The following is an 18,117-nucleotide window of genomic DNA, read 5'->3' on the forward strand; positions in this document are numbered from 1 at the left end:
ACTCTAGAGAAGCATGGAATGAATTACAGGATCTGATGCTGAGTGAGGGGAGCAGAACCAAGAGAACAATGTACACATTAACAACACATGGCAAGCTGATCCACTCTGATGGATGCAGCTCCTCTCAGCAGTTCAGAGAGCTAGTACAACCCTGGGAGACCTGTTATAGATAAGGCTCACATCTAGACCAAACAAACAAACGAACCCACAGAATCTAAAGAAAAGCTATGTTCACTTTTTAAAATTTTCTCTTCTGCTTTTCCTTCCCCTCCCAGGGTTTTCTTTCTTTTCCCTTAGTCCTAATTCTTCATACACAAAATGACTAACATGTAAGTATGCTAAATACAATGTATATGTACTATGGTCACTAGACTGTTGACCTCTGAGGGGAGGGGGGAAAGGGAGGAGGAAGAAAATTGGGGAGCTTATAAATAAATATGTAAGTGGATGAAAAACTTTCATAACATAGAATTGGAAAAAAATAAAATATCAATCAAAAGAAGATGCAAATCTTTTTTGGAGGAAGTGGGCACGTTTAGACCACAGATGAGAAGACTCAGGGGGTTTTAAATATTTAAAAGATTGCTGGAGGAAGGATTAGACTTATTCTATTTGGATCCAGAGGCAGATTGAGGATCAATGGGCAGGAAACACAAAAAATGCTTGATATCAGTAAACCCTGCCAAAGAAAGGAAGCTTGTGGCCTGGAGAACTACTTCTCAGGGATGCAATAGTGAGAATTATATTCATGGACAGCTGAACTCTTTGGAGTCCTTTCCAGCTCTCAGATTCTGTAATTCTATGATGTGTGATTGTGGTTTGAATTGCCATTCAATTCTTGTATGAGGTTGATCTACTCTATTGATATGGTCAGCCTCTCCGGGAAGAGAGGACATGGACAGGATGAACTAACTAGGTTTCTTCTCTCCCTAGATTAATATTTCTGTAACCCCACTAACCACCTTTAATAACCACAAGGAAGAAGAGACTAACAAGTTCCTATTTCTAAATTTCTGCTAACATAGGCTAAATGCAAAAAGATATTTTAAAATTCAACTGTGATAAATATTACCTAGCAACACTATCATATCCCCTCACTGGACTCAAAATAAAGGAGTCAATTAGTCAATAAATATTTGTTAAATAAACAGAATGCCCATAGGACTATTTATTTATTGAGGGGAAATATTTCTTCTACCAAAGGTCAGAGAGTTTAAAAAAAATTACAAGGAAAGGGCTTATTCCAGAAATTTTGAATGATACTCTGGTGGGTACATTGTAAGTACCTCAATTTAGAGTGGAAAAATGAAAGGAAATCAGAAAGGAGCTTTCAATATTGGTTCTCAAAATAACCCCACAGGAGCTGAGAGTTGGATGAGATGTCTGGGGCTCATCCAACCCCACTTTTCAATTAAAAGACGAGGAGTCCGAGAGCCTCCAGAGAAGTCAAGAGATGACCCCAAGGTCATAAAGGCATTAATGTTCAGAATGTGAATTGGGGTCTTCTGATGCCAAATCTGGTATTCTCCTAGTTACAGCTCTTTGCATATGTTGCTCAAATCCTCACACCCCAACAAATGGCCTACAAGAAACAAAACTCCATGACAAAAATCCAAGACTTCCTGAACTGGAGTTGATGCCAAGTCTGTGGCAAGGCCTGAGGAAACTTCACTAAAAGGATGCCAATGCAAGATGGCGCTCAACTGGCAGATCCCCTAGGTAGGCCCTCTGATTTGAGGACAATAACAAAAGGGGATTTCTCTATCTGGCACACTCCACTGAAAATGTGAGCTTTACATAGCTCAGCTCATCCACAGTTCCAGTAAGCAGGGCATGCCCCTTTAAGCTAGACAGCACTGCAAAAAGAACAAATGGGGAGCCCAAGACCTGGGTCCAAATTCTACATCTGCTCCTCACCCTGTGGGTGAATTTAGACATGTCTTGGCCCCTCTCCTAGGACTCAGTTTCCTGATTTGTAAAATGAAGAAGTTGGACTAGATGACTCTAAGGTTCTTCCAGGTTTAGTGATAACTCAAGAACAATTAGCACAGTAGATAGAGCACTGGTCTTGGAGTCAGGAGGACAGGAGTTCAAATCCAGCCTCAGACACTTGACTCTTAATAGCTGTGTGACCTTGGTCGAGTCACTTAACCCTGCTTGCCTCACAACCAGGATCATCTGCAGTCACCCTGATTCATATCTGGCCACTGGACCTGGATGATTCTGGAGGAAAAAGTGAGGCTGGTGACTTAGCCCAGTCCCTCCTCATTCAAATTCACTTCATGTGCTTGTCGTGGCATCAAATCCTTGATGTCGTGGACTTGTTCAAAAATGAAGCACAAACATTATTATAGAGTGATGACCCATATATCAGTTTGTAACTATAATTTTCCATCACAAAATCTTGGAATTGTACTACCCAGTGTAAAAGAGAATGACCAAGAGATAAAGAAGGAGAAACAAAAGTTCATATACCTCCTACATGGAAACAATAACAAAAGTAAAACAAGTGAAAATTTTTGTTAATTAGAATATTTTACTCTGAATCGAAATGCCTTTTCAACAGACAAGCTGTCCTGCCCTCTCCCCCTCCCTCCCCACCCCCACCCCCACCAATGATTTAAGATTCTAATTTGCATCTCCTGATTTATCTGTATTGCCCATAGCAATCACCCTATTTGTGATGTGTGAGGGTACTACAGCATCAGCTCTCTCTCCTTCTCTCTCTGGTTTTTTATAATAAAGGACACAATCTAAAGAACTTCAATACTGTTTTCCAAAAACAAAATCCTACCTGCTTTGCTTCTCAGTGTCCAACATTCTCTGTAACTCTCGGACCCGACACTCAAACTGGGACTTCTCATCGCCAAGAACACTCCGCCAGGCCTCCCACTGACGCTCCTTCTCCAGAAGTTCATCATTCAGGGCTTCTAAATCCATCACCTGCTCTTCTAGCATTGTGCAAGTTGTTTTCAAGGCTTCCATTGTCTGAAAAGAGGAGTCCAATTAAGCTTCTGACATCAGGTGAAAATTCTTTAAAATGCTACTTAGTCATTTCTATTTTATAAATGTTCAGACTGTGCATTATCTAAATTTTGCATCTTAGCATCCAGTGAAAATGTTCTATGCAAAATAAATATTTAATAAATACTATGGTCTTTGATTTTTAGTAGCGAGAGAACTAAAGTCTAATGTTTCCTTCATTGTCAGTCAATTCAAAGGGATGTAAATAAGGAATAATAAGCTGATATGTATGTAGCTCTTTAAGGTCTTAAAGGTCTTGAAAAATATAATTTCATTCATGAGGAAATGGAAGATCAAGCAGAGCCAGTAAATGATGAAGGCAGGATGTCCATCTAGGTTCCCTCTGAATGCTCAGGTCAGCACTCTTTGCAGGAACCATCCTGGTTCAGTTTTGTTCCCCTACATACCATAATTAGGTTTGTATATTAACTTGGGGTTTCAGGGGGTTGAAACCAACAGTTAGAGGAAAATGATTTCGTGATGAAAGAGAAAACTACAAGCACCTTTTTAACAGATTTTATAATCCTTAAAACTAAAATCTAACCAAACTAAATATTTTAAAATTCTGAGTCCTTGATCATGAATTGGGAAACATTCTGATGACCCAAGAGATCCCTCCCTTCTCCTGATGATCTGGAAATGTGTACTTGTTTCTGGCTGGTGAGCTGCATCTCCCGCTCTGTGATTTCTCTGCGGAGATGGTCCACCTCACTGCGCAGCTGGACCAGTTCATCCGTGGCGCCAGAAGCCTCATCCAGCTGCTTGGACAAGTAGAAGTTTTGGTTGTTTAGCTCAGCATTGTCCTCGGTCAGCTGGTTCAACTGCTCTTCCAAGTCTGTTATCACCTGAGAGGGTAAAGAAGCTGGTGAGACTTATCTCTGGTTTTCAAATGTGCATTCTTTTCCCAGAGACACCAGAGCCCCAGGAGCTAATCTGGCCCAGCTCCCAAGTCCCTCTGGGCTGGGCCTCAGCAGCAGGTGCCCCCCAGACTCAGCACACAGGTTTGGAGGGGGGGGGCATCAGGCACATGGGCCCAAAGCACCAGAACTGGAAATAGTGGCAGAGTAGAAAGAGGATAGACGCTAGAATTGGACACCCCACGACTGACATCCATTGCTAGGCTTTATGATTTTCTGTAAGCCAGGACAGTTCCTTTCTCATGGAGCTGCAACTATATCTCTAAGAAAACAGATATAAAAACACATCTACCAGCCACAGTACAGTTGTTGTAAGGATCGAAGGGGAAAGTGCCACATAAAAGGTAGCTCTTATTATCAATCAAAGGCACATCAATGAAGTGTCTGCTATGATCAGGGCACAGTGCCAGGAGACAAAAGTTAGAAATCAACTACAACAGTCTCTGCTCAAGGACCTTGTATTCTGTGGGGCTAGGGGAGGTGGGGATTAGCAGCTAGAGCAGCAAAATCCTGCCTAGAAAGAGCAATCAAGAAACAAGCAGGAACAATAATGATGACAACTTATTTGATCCACTCAATAATCCTGAGAGGTAGGTGTCACTACTAGACCCAGGGTCACTCAGCTAGTAAACATATGAGGCAATATTTGACCTCAGGTTATCCTGGGACTCTACACTTTGCTATCTATCTGTCAAAGACACAGGTCAAGGGGAAGTGCACCGCAGGCATGGGGGAGAACCTGTTGAAAGTAGATACTCAAGATTTATAAATCACAAGAGGATTATTTAAATGTAAAGTACTATTTTAATGGATGTAGTTTATGGCAGGAACAAGTGAGATTTATAGATAATGTACTAAAAGTATGACTTTCATTTTTTACGGAAAAATAAAGACATAATGGCATTGAAACCTGCTAAGAAAGCTGAAATTTAGTTATGAACTGATCTACTTTTCTGGAGAGCAATGTGGAACTATGTCCAAAGGGCAACCAAACTGAAATACCCTCTGATCCAGCAATACCATTAGTAGATCTGTATCCCAAAGAGATCCAGAAAAAAAAAAAGGAAAAAAAGGAACTATTTGTAAACAATATTTATAGCTTCTCTTTTTGTAGTGGCAAAGAATTGGAAAGGGGGATAACTACTAATTGGGGAAAGTCTGACCAAGTCGTGATATATGGATGCAACTGAACATTATTGTACTAAAAGAAATAATGAAGAGTTGATTCTCAGAAAAACCTGGAAAGACTTACATGAACTGACGCAAAGTAAAGCAAGCAGAGCCAGAAGAACATTATACACAGTGACAGTGCTGTGTGATCAACTGTGAAGGACTTAGCTCCTCTCAGAAAATACAATGATCCAAGACAATTTCAAAGGACTCAAACTGGAAAATCATCTCCAGAAGGGCCTGATAAGTCTGAATGCAGAATGGAGCAAACTATTTTTCACTTTCATTGATTTTTGTTTTTTCTTTTGATCTTTTTCTCCTTTCACAACATGACAAATCTCCTGCTACATGATTTCTCAGCAAAGAAATGTTTTATATGATTGCACATATTTTTACAACCAATATCAAACTGCCTGCCATCTTAGAAAAGGGGAGCAATGAAGGGAGAAACTTTGGAAATCTTTTTTTTAATGAATGTTTAAAAATGCATATGTAATTGGAAGAAAATAAAAGACTAATATCTGAACTGATCAAAGAAGGGAAGAATAGTTGATTGACCTCAGAAAGATATTTCATTCAACAGGAATATAGGAAGAAAAATGAGGAAGGGGAATTAGAAAGACAAAAGATTAAGGGAGAGATTAGTCCTAAGCAAAATAAACTTCAACTAAAATTGTACAAAAATATCATTAACTCTTTTGAAGTGTCAAAGAATGGAAATTAGAGGCACTGACAATAAATAAAAGACAAATGAATTAGGGGCATATAAGTATGTACTACTGTGCTATAAAAAATGATGAAGGGGGTGGCTTCAGAGAAACCTAAAGAAGACTTATACTAACTGAGAATAGAGTGAAGTAAATAGAACCCAGGAAAGTATTTATACAATGACAACAATATTATAGAGACAACTTTGAAAAAATTTAATAACTCTGATGAACATAAGAACAAACCATGATACCAGAATACTATTAATAAAAACACATTACCCATATCCTGAGATATGGTAAGGAAATCTGAAGGCAAAGTGAGAAATATATCTGTACTTTTTTTTTTAATTTTAGATGTGGCCAATGTGGACATTTGTTTTTCTTAACTATGCATGTTTGTAGCAAAGACTTGGTTTTTCTTTTATTTTTAATGAGGAAAGGAAGGAGGGAGAGGGTTTCTTTTTTTTTACTGAAAAAAAGAAAAAATATTAAATCACTGAAATTTCCTACAACTATCTCTAAGCAGTCATAATATGGGTTTGCTATATATACTTATTAATCAACACAAAACAATAAATCAAAGACCTAAGATTCCTCCACTGTAACACCTCATCAACACCTTTAGGCCTTAGAAAGTTGTCTGACGTCAGAGAAATTTGTAAAAGGCCTCTATTCTAGTAAAGGTCAGAAGCTGAGTTTGAACCCCTCCCCCCATTCCAAGTCCATTAACTTATACTACCACATGCTATCTCCTAAGCAAAATCAAAATACCTGTATGAAGATTGACCAGCCATAACTCAAACAGTAAAAAAGTACTTTTATTTTAGTAACATCACCAGTCATCAATTAATTTTTATTCTACAAAAAAAAGTAAAAGGAATCAAAGAATAGATCTGCAAATGATGTTGGACTACAAACCCCAAATGATTTTTGACAATTAAATTACATATTAGAAAATTAGAACTAAGCAACACTAAGAAACTCATATTTTGAGAAGGTTTCTTCACCTTCAGATAAATGGCCAACTAATTTTTCATTTCAGGTCATTCAGCTTTCCCCCTTGGAGCTCTTTAGTACCAATTCTCAAAAAGCTCTTAATTTTCAAAAGCCTGAACATTTACTGGCAATTTGTGAACAAAAGGATATTAAGTAAAAAATTTTAAATGACTTGTATTTAAGGAGGGGATTGTTGACATTGTTCCAAAATTATCTGCATTTCTTCATCTTTGGATGATTCTTTTTTTAAAATCTCAGACACAATCATGAGCTATGAGTTAAGTAAATAAGATCAAATCTAAGTCAGACGACACTGTTTTGCTTTGTCTTTCAATTTTGCTGTGAACGTTGTGTTAACTGAAAATAGTTTTCTGGAGGGCAGATAGGTGGCACAGTGAATAGAGCAATGGCTCTGGAGTCAGGAGGACCTGAGTTCAAATCTGACCTCAGACACTTAAAAATTGCCTGGCTGTGTGACCTTGGGCAAGTCATTTAACCCTATTGCCTTAAATTGCAAAAAAAAATTTTGAAAAGAAATTTTTTTTTTCAGAATAATAAGTGGACCAATAAAATCTTTTCAAGTGTTAAGCAAACTAATGGCTGATGTACTTATTTAGATAATGGCACATAAATTTTATGTACTAATTTCTTTAGGAAAACTGGCCAAATTCCCTTTCTTATTAGGAAAAAGGGAGATTTTTTTCTCTGAGAGGATCTCTATATTCGAGTCATTCCACCTAATAGCTAAGGCAGTTATCAAGCATTTATTACTCACCAAGCTCTTTCTGATCTAGCAGCTGTCTCCAACTCTGAGCCCCAGAATCACAAATAACAATGGTAACCGATTAAATGCAGTAAATGTTCATGTTTTCCAACCAAATAATAAGCATCTCCAGCTAAATCTCTGTAGCTTCCTGGGACCCAAGAGTCACCCAATGTATACATTAGGCAAACGTAGAACAAAGTGGTAGTCTGCTAATTATGCTCTACCCCAGGGGTCCTTGACCAAAAAGTCCACAAACTTGGCATGTTAAAAATAGTTTGCTGACCATTTCAATATATTTGGTTTCCTTTGTATCTTACATATCTTACTTTATACATGTAAAAACATTCCTCTGAGAAGGAGCCCCTCGGGTGACCCACAAAATGCTCTCAACCATGAGTAGAGACTGCAGGCAAGGGCTTATCTCCAGAAGACGTTGGCTAACCAAGTCACTGACCTTCCTGGAACTCAAGCTTCCCCGTTTGATGAATGGAGAAGTCAACTCCATACCCAGCACTCTCCCACCATGGCCCATGCCACTAGCTTGGCTTTCTGACTGTCAATCTCTCCCTCAGAGTCCTAGTTTAACCTTCATTAAAATAAGTGAATAAAAACCACTGAGAAGCAGCAAAGGACACCTCGTCCCAGTCTCTACTTGGCTGTGCCCCTCTGAGAGGATCTCCATAGTTGTTTCCCCCTTTAGACTGTGAGCCCCTCCAGGGCAGGCACCCAGGGTTTGATGTTCCCTCAGCCCTTGGCCCTGGGCCTCACCCACAGTCCACACTTAATAAATGCCAGCTAACTTGACAGGTCTCAGGTTCCATTTTTCTTCAGCCCAGGGCAGGATCAAGGGAGCTTGTTTCTCTGCACCCAAACCAGCTACAAGGGATTCTTCTTCTTGCCTCCTAATTTCTATGTTCAGTGTGTCATCAATTAATCCATATCTGGGACAGTCTCTGCTTTGTCCACTTAAACCTAAAAAATTATCTTTATCACAAGATTCTGTCCAAAGATTTGAAACAATCTAATTCAATCAGGTTTTCTGTTATAATCTAATGAATCTCTAGAATTTAGGATGATGCTTTGATGGGGGAGCTCATAAACTGAGTTGGATGACTCACAGATAACGTACTGATCTGAGAGCGTTACTCTATATTGCAACTCAAGTGTTTATCATCTCATTTTGGATCCTTTAAACCCAAATAACAGAAGAAATATATTTATAATACATGAAAATCTTAGACTTTTAAAATTAAGTTGTTAGAAGGGGATTTTTCTTAAACCTACTTTGCTGCTACTTTAAAAGAAAATTTTTTCTAAACAAGCAAATATAATCTAAGAAAAAAATGTGGTGTTTTGGTCTATTCTATTGTCAATAGGTATTCAATTTTGTGGGCAGACAGTAAAAGCAGGTTAGGTAAAATGAGATCATTGACTTAATTCCTGAGGGTGAAAGTATGATGAAAAATATTTGGCTGAAGATCAAAGGAGTCAGAAAGAGAGGCAACATCATATTTGAAAAACAAAGTAGTTAATAATTCATTGTCTGGCTTTAATTTTACTTTTGTCCTTCAAAAGACAGAAGAACCAAAAGGGAAATTCAATTCTGGATAACCAAGAAGAATTGGATGCTGCGGTGAAAATAATGGAAACCTTAGGAAGTAAATACTCCACCTTATAATTTGGCTAGAGGAAAAACAGGGACATTTTGACATATTCTCATATTTAGAGAGCACAGATTTAAAAGGATTTGGGGAAAGTATGAGTAGAGACCACAACTTGAAATTCTACAGGGAAAATTAGCTCAGGAACAATGGGAACTTCTTAAGAAAGAAATTCTGCATTTAATTAAACCTTTATTAAATTCCAACTCTATATAAGAAAGGGCAGCTAGGTGGCCCAGTAAATACGTGCTGTCCTAGATCAGGAAGATTCCTCTTCCCGAGTTCAAACCTGGTCTCAAACACTTACTAGCTATAGGACCCTGGGCAAGTCAATTCATCTTGTTCACCTCAGTTTCCTCATTTGTAAAATGAGTTAGTGAAAATAGCAAAAGACTCCAGTATCTTTACCCAGAAAATCCCAAATGGAGTCATGAAGAGTCAAACATGACTGAAACAACTGAACAACAATACACTTAAGAAAGACACTGGATTGAGTGCTCAAGAAACAATGACAAGGGGGCGGCTAGGTGGTGCAGTGGATAGAGCACGGGCCCTGGAGTAAGGAGTACCTGAGTTCAAATCCAACCTCAGTCAGCTGTGTGGCCTTGGGCAAGCCACTTAACCGCATTGCCTTGTTAAAAAAAAAAAAAGAAACTATGACAAAAACAGAATAGTCTCAGTCCTTTCCTGTGAGGCACATGATGCAAGTCACATTTACTTATAGATAAGTACAGAAAAAGATATACAAAATAATATAATTTCAAGGGATGAGAGCATTAAAAATTAAGGAATCAGAAAAGCCTTTGCATGGGACATCTTGTTTGAGCTACATCTTAAGAGACATGGGGATTCCAACAGGCAAAGGTAAAGAAGGAGTAGGTTTGACCTAATAAATTGTAGGCATTATTAAATGACTACAACATGCCACCAACTCAATAAGCACTGGAGATACCCTTAATTAAAAGGCAGACAGTCCCTGCCCTCAAGGAGCTTACAATCTGAAGGGAAGACAAGACACAAAAGGAGGCAGGAAAGCAGGGGAGGGCTGGCAAAGGGAGGTGAGGGCCTATAGGCTCTCTCGCCTTGGGAAATGCCAGAAGGCTCCTCCTCCCTGGACTGTTGGCCAAAGCACCGCCTCCTACAGGATGTCTCTCCTAGCTGGTAGTGATCTGCTCTTGTGTAACTTTATCTGTCTGATACCTCCAGTGAATTCTAAGAGCTATATGAAATGATACAACCAGTTTGGAAACTATCTGGGGTGAAGAACAAAAAGTCAGTGACCTGAAAGATACATCAGTCAGAGCTAACACTCCAAGGTATAGGCCCCAAGCAGGTCAAAGACAGGGAAAAAGGACCCATCATAGCAAAAAGTTCTAGCAGCTCTTTCCATTGGGGTGTTTGTCTTTTGTTCTCAAAGAAGACCATGACATCAGGGAGGCATTGACATGACAAGCACACGAATTGAATTGGAGTGAGGGGGTCACTGTGCTAAGTCCCCAGCCTCAGTTTCTTCTCCAGAGCCATCTGGGTCCAGGTATGGGGCAAGATATGGATTGGAATGATTGGAGATGACCCTGAAAGTGAGACAGTCAGGGTCAAGTGACATGTCCAAGGTCACACAGCTAGTGTCTGAAGTCATATTTGAACTCAGGACCTAGTGACTCCAGAGCTGGTGCTTTAGCCACTGCACCACCAAAGAAGAGAAAAAGGTTACCTATCAATTAGAGATTGACAGAAGAAACCAGTCGACACAATACAATGGGCTATTATTGTAATGTAAGAATTCAGAGAAACTTGTGAAAATTTGTGTGAATCAAGGGAGTGACATGAGCAGAAGCAGAAGGCAATCTACAGTTTGATAACCACAATAATGTATAGGAAAAGAACTTGGAAAGCTTTTAGAACTCAGATCAACAAAGTTATAATCATGACAGAAAACAGGATCAATCAAGCCTCCTGCCTCTTGGTGGACAGATGAAAGATGAGGTGCAAAATTCATTTTCCATAACTATACCAATCTGTTATAAGGGATGGCTTCCATTTGTTTGATTAGAGGGGAGGGAGATAAAAGAGGGAAAGAGGAAAGGAAAGAAAGGGACAGAGAAAGGAAAGGAGAAGGGAAGAGAAAAAAGTAATGGGAAAGAGATGATGAAGGGAAGAGGAAGGAGTAGAGGGGAGGGAAAGAGAGAAAGTAAAAAAAACTGTATAGAAGTGTATCATTTCATGTAAAATTTATTTTGTTCTTTGCTTGTTAACTAAATTCATGGCAAAAAAGAAAATTCAGTTTTTAAAAATGTATGCTTCTCGATGAAAAATCACAGACATGAATCTTGTTTTGTGACCCTAGGGCCAAGCACAGTTATAACTTGTAAGCAAAGAGTGAGCACTTAATAAATACTCACTGAACTGGATCTATGCTAAAAGATGGTATTTATTATTTATGTCAACAGAATGTGAGCTCTTTGAGGGCAGAGGATGTTTTCCCAGCTGTCTTTCTCCAGCATGTAGCATAGTGCCTGGCATGGAAGAGGACTTCATAAATGCTTACTGTAATTAAGTTAAATTGAACTGACCACAGAGATAATTAATATTTATTTAGTTTTTTATCTATGACAAAGAGAATGATTTTTTTAGTTAATAAAAGCAGGAAAAAATAGTTGATGGGGAGTAACTGACCCAGAGTAGATAACGAGAAACACTTAATGGGTCTGAGTCACCAACTAAGATGAAGGGAGACTGAAAAAAAAAATGGGCTAAAGTGGTAGCAGAGCCACTATTAGAGAAATATAAGATCATCACAAGAGGAAAAAAGTGAGAGGCTTGAAAAAGGGCAAAGGTCCTGATTTTCAAATACCAGAAGAACAAGGATTGTGCAAACCCAGGCAAGTGAACTTGACTTTAATTCTCCTTGACAAAATGCTAAAACTCCAGACTCAAAAGCTGACAAGCAATCATCTAGAAAAGGAATGTGGACTGGACAGAGTCCATATCAAGAATGGGTCACAAGAGAAAAGCCCATCTCCTTTTTGGTTAGGCTGCCTAGACATAAATAAGGAGAATAATATACACCTAGCTAAACAAAGTGTTTCAAGGAAAAGATAGTAAAAGCATAATGAAAAAGATTTGGAACTGATTAAAGGATCAAGCATACAGAATGGTCATTAATTAGTTAATATCAAGTTGGAAGAAGGTTCCAGAGAAATGTCTTATGATGTTCACCAGATTTATCAATGACTTGGATGACATATGACAACAGTGGCAGACTTATCTAGAGATGACAGAATTCCAAAAGCTCTTAACAAGTTAAAACTTGGGTCAAATATAAGAAGATAAAGTTGAAATGTGGATCAATATCAAATACTACCCTTGGATTCAAGGTTCAGCTCCACAAGACTAAGTGGGCAAAGTGCAATTAGAGAGCAATTTGTCTGAAAAGATCTCGGGGTTGTGGTGAGTGTCACATGGCCACCAAGAAACCCACTGCCATCCCAGGCTGCTCTGGTAGTGGAAATATCCAGAACTAAAGGTGGCAGTCCCATCCTTGTCAGAACCCATCTGGGAAACCATGCTCAGTTTGAGGCATGATATTTCAGAAAAGACAGTGACAAGCTGTAGAGCATCCTGACGAAAGCAACCAGGATGGTGAAGAATCCTGAAGTGACACCATGTAAGGATTAGTTGAAGGATCCAGGGACATTGAAGCTGGAGAAAAGAAGTTTGAGGTGGACATGAGTGCTATCTTCAATAGCTGAAGGCATTTCAAATGGAAGAGAGAAGAATCAAGTTGTGCTTTACCCCTTGGGGCAGAATCAGGAGCACAAGGTGAAAGTGGCAGAGGCCAATGAGACCAGAGGTGAGGAAAGATTCATAATGGTGAGGATGGGTGGAATGGGCCACCCAAGGCACAGGCTCAATGCCAATCCTGTGTCCATGGACAAAGAATTCTCTTTCCCCTTTGGGTCTGGGTAGATGGCCACCGAGATCCTTCTTGTCTCTGAGGCCAAGGTGCCCTAACAGAGCAGAGGTAGGATTTCAAGATCCCTGAAGTGATCCCTGATGCCTCATACCAACACCCACCTCCCATCCTACCCCCAACCCCTCAAAACAATTGTCAGGAATCAGGTTTCTGTTGCCTTTTCAAGATGGTTCTGACAAATTCCAGTTACTTCTTCCACCTCAATGGTGTTGCCTGGGCATTTCTCAGGAGGAGGCAAGGAGTGAGGCTGGCTCCTCCAGTTCAGAAAAGGTAGCCATACAACACAAAGGGTTGAAGGGCCAATCTGCACCTTCTCTTTTGCTTAAAAAACATGTGGGAGAGAGTAGCTCTTTTTGTTGCTACCAACTCCTCTCAGAAACAGATTTAGGCAGTCGTGAATACCAGAATAAATCCATTTTTTTAAAAAACCTCTTCACCTGGCAAGAGTTAGATCAGATTTTAAATTCTTGTTCTTAAGTTTTCTGCATGGTGCTGACTGGTCTTAATCTCTAAGATGACTTGGCTCCGAGGATTGATGGAAAGTAGTTATTAAGCACTTCCTACCAGCAAAACGTTGTGCAGAGCTCTTTCTAAGGAGCATCTCCTTTGCTCCTCGCAACAGCCCTGGGAACAGACTGCTTCTTACTCAAAAGTGAGGTAGATAGAGGTTACCAGGTCAGTTGATTCCCAGAAAAGGTCTGAAAACTCAGGGCTTTCCAACTCCAGGCCTGGCCTCTCTGCACCAGGCCTCCAGCTGCCTCTGGGAAGGACCGATGAAAACCAGTCAAGCCTTTTTTGGAGGGGCTTAAGAAGTATACAGCTCTTTCCTGGCAGGCACAGTCCTTAAAGTACCTATTGCACTTCCAAAAGGATAATGTACTTGATGAAAAGCCATCACTTTCTTGGAGCTGCAGAGCACTGTGCTAGAACAAAAATCAGCACAATGCTGTGTCCCAAAAGTCTTCATACAGTTTTAAGTTTTAAAAAGCTTCCGGACAACCAAGCGTTAACTTGGTGAGATTCACAAAACACTGTCTTTACAATGTCCCTGGAGAGTACTCTTGACCCCATTTTACAGACAGAGTAGTCTGAGAAGGCTCTGAGAGGTTCAAGCCATGTCCATGATTACACGCTCATGAAATATTTAAAACAATTTCAAGTCTCACTGGACCCCAACTCCAGCCTTTTGGGGGAAGAATTTTAACTACATGAATTATAGCTCTCAGCTATTTTCTATTAAGAACAAAACATTATTATATCCTAGGGAAAAAAAGACAAATTTTCAAGGAGAAAAAACTTAAAAAGTTGAACCAGCTGACTGACCTATACTTTTAAAATACATCTCATTGTAAGATGCATAGTAGTATAGAGATATTAATCAAACATTGAGCCAATATATTTATGTACAGCTATTGTGGATCATGTGAACTCAGAACACTAGAACAGAAAACAGAAGAAGCCAGAACAGAAATGAGAGGGAACTTGCTAATAAAAGAGCAGATAATGGAAAGTAGAAGGAAAGCCCCAGCATTGTGAAAAGATCTCTCCACCCTAAATCACCCAAAGGGAGAGCCCTAAAAACAGGACCCAAGGTTTCCCTGCAGCCAGGGAGTTAGCTCAGCTGCTACAGAACTTACTGGGAAGAAACGTCTGTTATTCTAGGACAAGCTGGTCTATTTGACAAGGAAAGAAAATGGAGGGTGAGAGAGGGCAGAGAGGGAGAACATGAAGACATGAATAGGTTGGCAATCAAACCAATTTGAGGTCAAAATGGAGTGAAGACCATGAGTGAATGGAGCCAGACAGACCTTTTCTTCTGGATGAGAGTATACACATTTAGTTCTTTTTATAGGAAGGTCTGAAATAAGAACTTGCCATTTCTGAAATTTTCCCATCATGTAACTAACACAAAGAAAGCCCATCTGCTGAAGGTATTTCATGATAAAAATCAATGACTCAGGTCTCATATAAAATACCAAATTCAAGAAAGAGCTCAAGAAAATGATTTTCAAACTCAGAAGCCACAAATGACTCTTCCAAGTAAGAAATCAAAATGGTACAGTTTAAATGAGGAAGGCCCAATTGCTGTTTCTTCTCGAAGGAGAAGCAGTTTGGCATGACCACCCAGAGAGGACTCGTCTTGTAGCCAACACAGGAGATCTGCCTCAAGCTGGAATCTGGTCAGGTGAATTTCTCTTTCTCATTTTATAAGAGAAAAAACATTAGCCTTTCATCTTTTGCTGAAGCTATTATCCCATTCATGATTATATATCATTTTTCTTTTTTTTTCCCTTGGTGGGGCAATGGGGTTAAATGACTTGCCTGCGGTCACACAGCTACCAAGTATCACGTGTCTGAGGTTGGATTTGAATTCAGGTCCTACTGACTCCAGAACTGGTGCTCTCTCCACTGCACCACCTAGCTGCCCTTAAGATGATTATATTTTGAGCCTAACAAATTATCCTCCTCCAAAAACATGATGAATGGATAATAATTTTTTGACAGATTATCTTGACAAATATCTCAAAAACTAAACTTTATATAAGATTTAAAAATTCAAATCCATTTAGTTTAAGTTGCACTGACTCTTTAGGCCAAACACCCATATGAGAAATGAAGAGGAGAAAGGAGTGGGTTCATCACTAAGTTTTTCATTCTTAATTTTGAATTACTTTAATGATCTTTATTTAATACTCACTGTGCAGCTATTACGAAGGGCTTCAAATTTACGCTGGATTTCATCTCTATGTGCCTAAAAGGTAAGAAGTTAATCATCAATTTTTCATACATTAGAATAGGATCTAATAGTTATTGGTCAAATACACTGAAGCGTAATTTCCCTAGTGCATAAGCAAGCTGGGATAGCAGATGTACATCTTCAATGGCAAAGAATCAACTAGTACAAGTCAAATTAACTTAAAAAATCATATTTTGCTGCTTTAATGACATGATATAACTTAGATATATGATCCCTATAAGTATTTAATTTTTATAGGCTGCCCAAAAGATTAACAATAGAGAAACCCCAAAGTTTGCCTTTTAAAAATAGAAATTCCTCCTCTCTCCCTGGATCCCTTCACTAGACCACCAGCTACTGCCTCCCAAACACAGGTCCAGTGCTAGGCTGGCCTATCCATCTTGTGCTTTCCTAGCTCCTGAGGATACTGGTCAGGAATCCTTTTAAGGATCTAGACTTACTGTTATTTTCTACCCATATAACTCAAATCTGCTAGCAGTGGAAAAACCATTAGATGATCAAGCAGAAAACCTCGATTCTAGTCTTGCTCCTATCACAACACACATTCATGAAGAACCTACAGTGTCCCTAGGGACACAAAGTCAAAAACAAAGCTGTTCTTGGCCCAAGAGAGATTTCATTGTCCTGAAGGGGCTGCAAAATCCTACAACCAAGGACATGCTAAAATCTAGAGGCCACAGGGAAGGCGTCCAGGAGGAGCAGGCACCAGAGCTGAATTTGAATCCCTTCACCTCATTTGTAAAATGAAGAGTTGAACCAGATGATACCCTATGGTCCTTTTCCGATCTATAACTGCACAAACCTCTACTTGCTTATTTATATTAAACTTCAAGTGTGCTTTATAGAAAGATGGCCCAATTTATCAGTCAACTGCTAATAACTAGTTTGTTTAACTGTCATGTTAGAATTCAAATGCCTAATTAATATCAATCTATTCCTATTGACACAAATTACAAGACTGTCTAATCATGTCTGATTAACCAATACTAATTCTAATTAAATATGTAATGACAGAATTGATATTTCATCACCATGATCACGACAATATAATCTCTAATTGACAATCTCTTGACTGTGAAGTACTAAAACAAGAATATATCCCTGTTCCTGTGGCTAATCCTGGAAATACTCTAACCACTAAGCATCAGTCTTTAAGAATACCCAGTTTAAAGTGCATACTTGTCCTTCATGAAGCATCTACCCTCAAAAACAAAAGACAGGAAACTACAGGGCATGCAGAATATGAAGGGAGTCATTCGCTCGTATAATAACACATGATGAGTAGCTATCCTGTACATAAGAAAAAAAGTCTTACCATCCAGTAGTTTAGGAGGAAACACATAATGGCACCACAAATAAAAGTATTACTACATCTCATCAGGGAGGCTCGCTGGACAGAGCACTATGCCAGGACAGATCCAGCCTTGGACTCTTACTAGCTGCGGGACCTTGGTCAAGTAACTTCACCTCCTTCTGCCTCAGTTTCCTCATCTATAAAATTTGATGAATAATAACACCTTGTCTCCCTCAGTGACTGGGAGTATCAAAGAGATATTTGTAAAGTGTTCTACAGACCTTAAAGTCTCAGATAAATATTAGATAGTATTATTCTTACTACACAACTTTAGTTTCAAAGAAAAAAGTGCAGGAATACCTTGATTTACTGTACTTCATAGATGGAGCATTTTTTAACAAATGGAAGATCTGTGGCAACCCTGCATAAGCATGTCTCCTGGCATCATTTTCCCAATAGTCTGTATTCACAGTGTGTCTCTGTGTCACATTTTGGTATTCTAGCAATATTTCAAACTTTATTATTATAATTATTATTAGTAGTATTTTTTTATTATTATTATCATATCTGAAATGGTGACCATGGTTGTTCTTTGAGGACATCACAAGCCATACCCAGGTAAGATGATGAACTTAATCAAGAGCCATCCCCCCTTTCTCTCTCCCTTTCCTTGGGTCTCCCTATTTCTTGAGACATGACAATATTGAAATTAGACCAATTAATAATAATAATAATGTTCAAGTGAACATTTAAATTGAAAGTTAGAAATACTTAAGCTTAGTGAGGAAAACATGTCAAAAGCCAGGACAGGCCCTGATATTGCTTTCAGCATCAAGGCAAGGCTC

At 39.1% G+C, this 18,117-nt stretch overlaps 1 protein-coding gene across 7 annotated transcripts in view; it reads right to left on the minus strand.

The window, feature by feature from the left end:
* CIT (citron rho-interacting serine/threonine kinase) overlaps positions 1 to 18,117 on the minus strand; it is a 116,481-nt gene that overhangs the window by 34,653 nt on the left and 63,711 nt on the right. For all 7 annotated transcript variants that reach the window (XM_074205977.1, XM_074205978.1, XM_074205979.1 and 4 more), the window contains 3 exons: positions 15,919 to 15,972; positions 3,672 to 3,869; positions 2,795 to 2,988 (listed from right to left, as the gene is read on the minus strand). In XM_074205977.1, coding sequence (XP_074062078.1) covers positions 2,795 to 2,988; positions 3,672 to 3,869; positions 15,919 to 15,972 — 446 coding nt within the window. The remainder of the gene's footprint in view (positions 1 to 2,794; positions 2,989 to 3,671; positions 3,870 to 15,918; positions 15,973 to 18,117) is intronic.

The sequence above is a fragment of the Macrotis lagotis genome, chromosome X (assembly GCF_037893015.1).
Source record: "Macrotis lagotis isolate mMagLag1 chromosome X, bilby.v1.9.chrom.fasta, whole genome shotgun sequence".
NCBI lineage: Eukaryota > Metazoa > Chordata > Mammalia > Peramelemorphia > Peramelidae > Macrotis > Macrotis lagotis.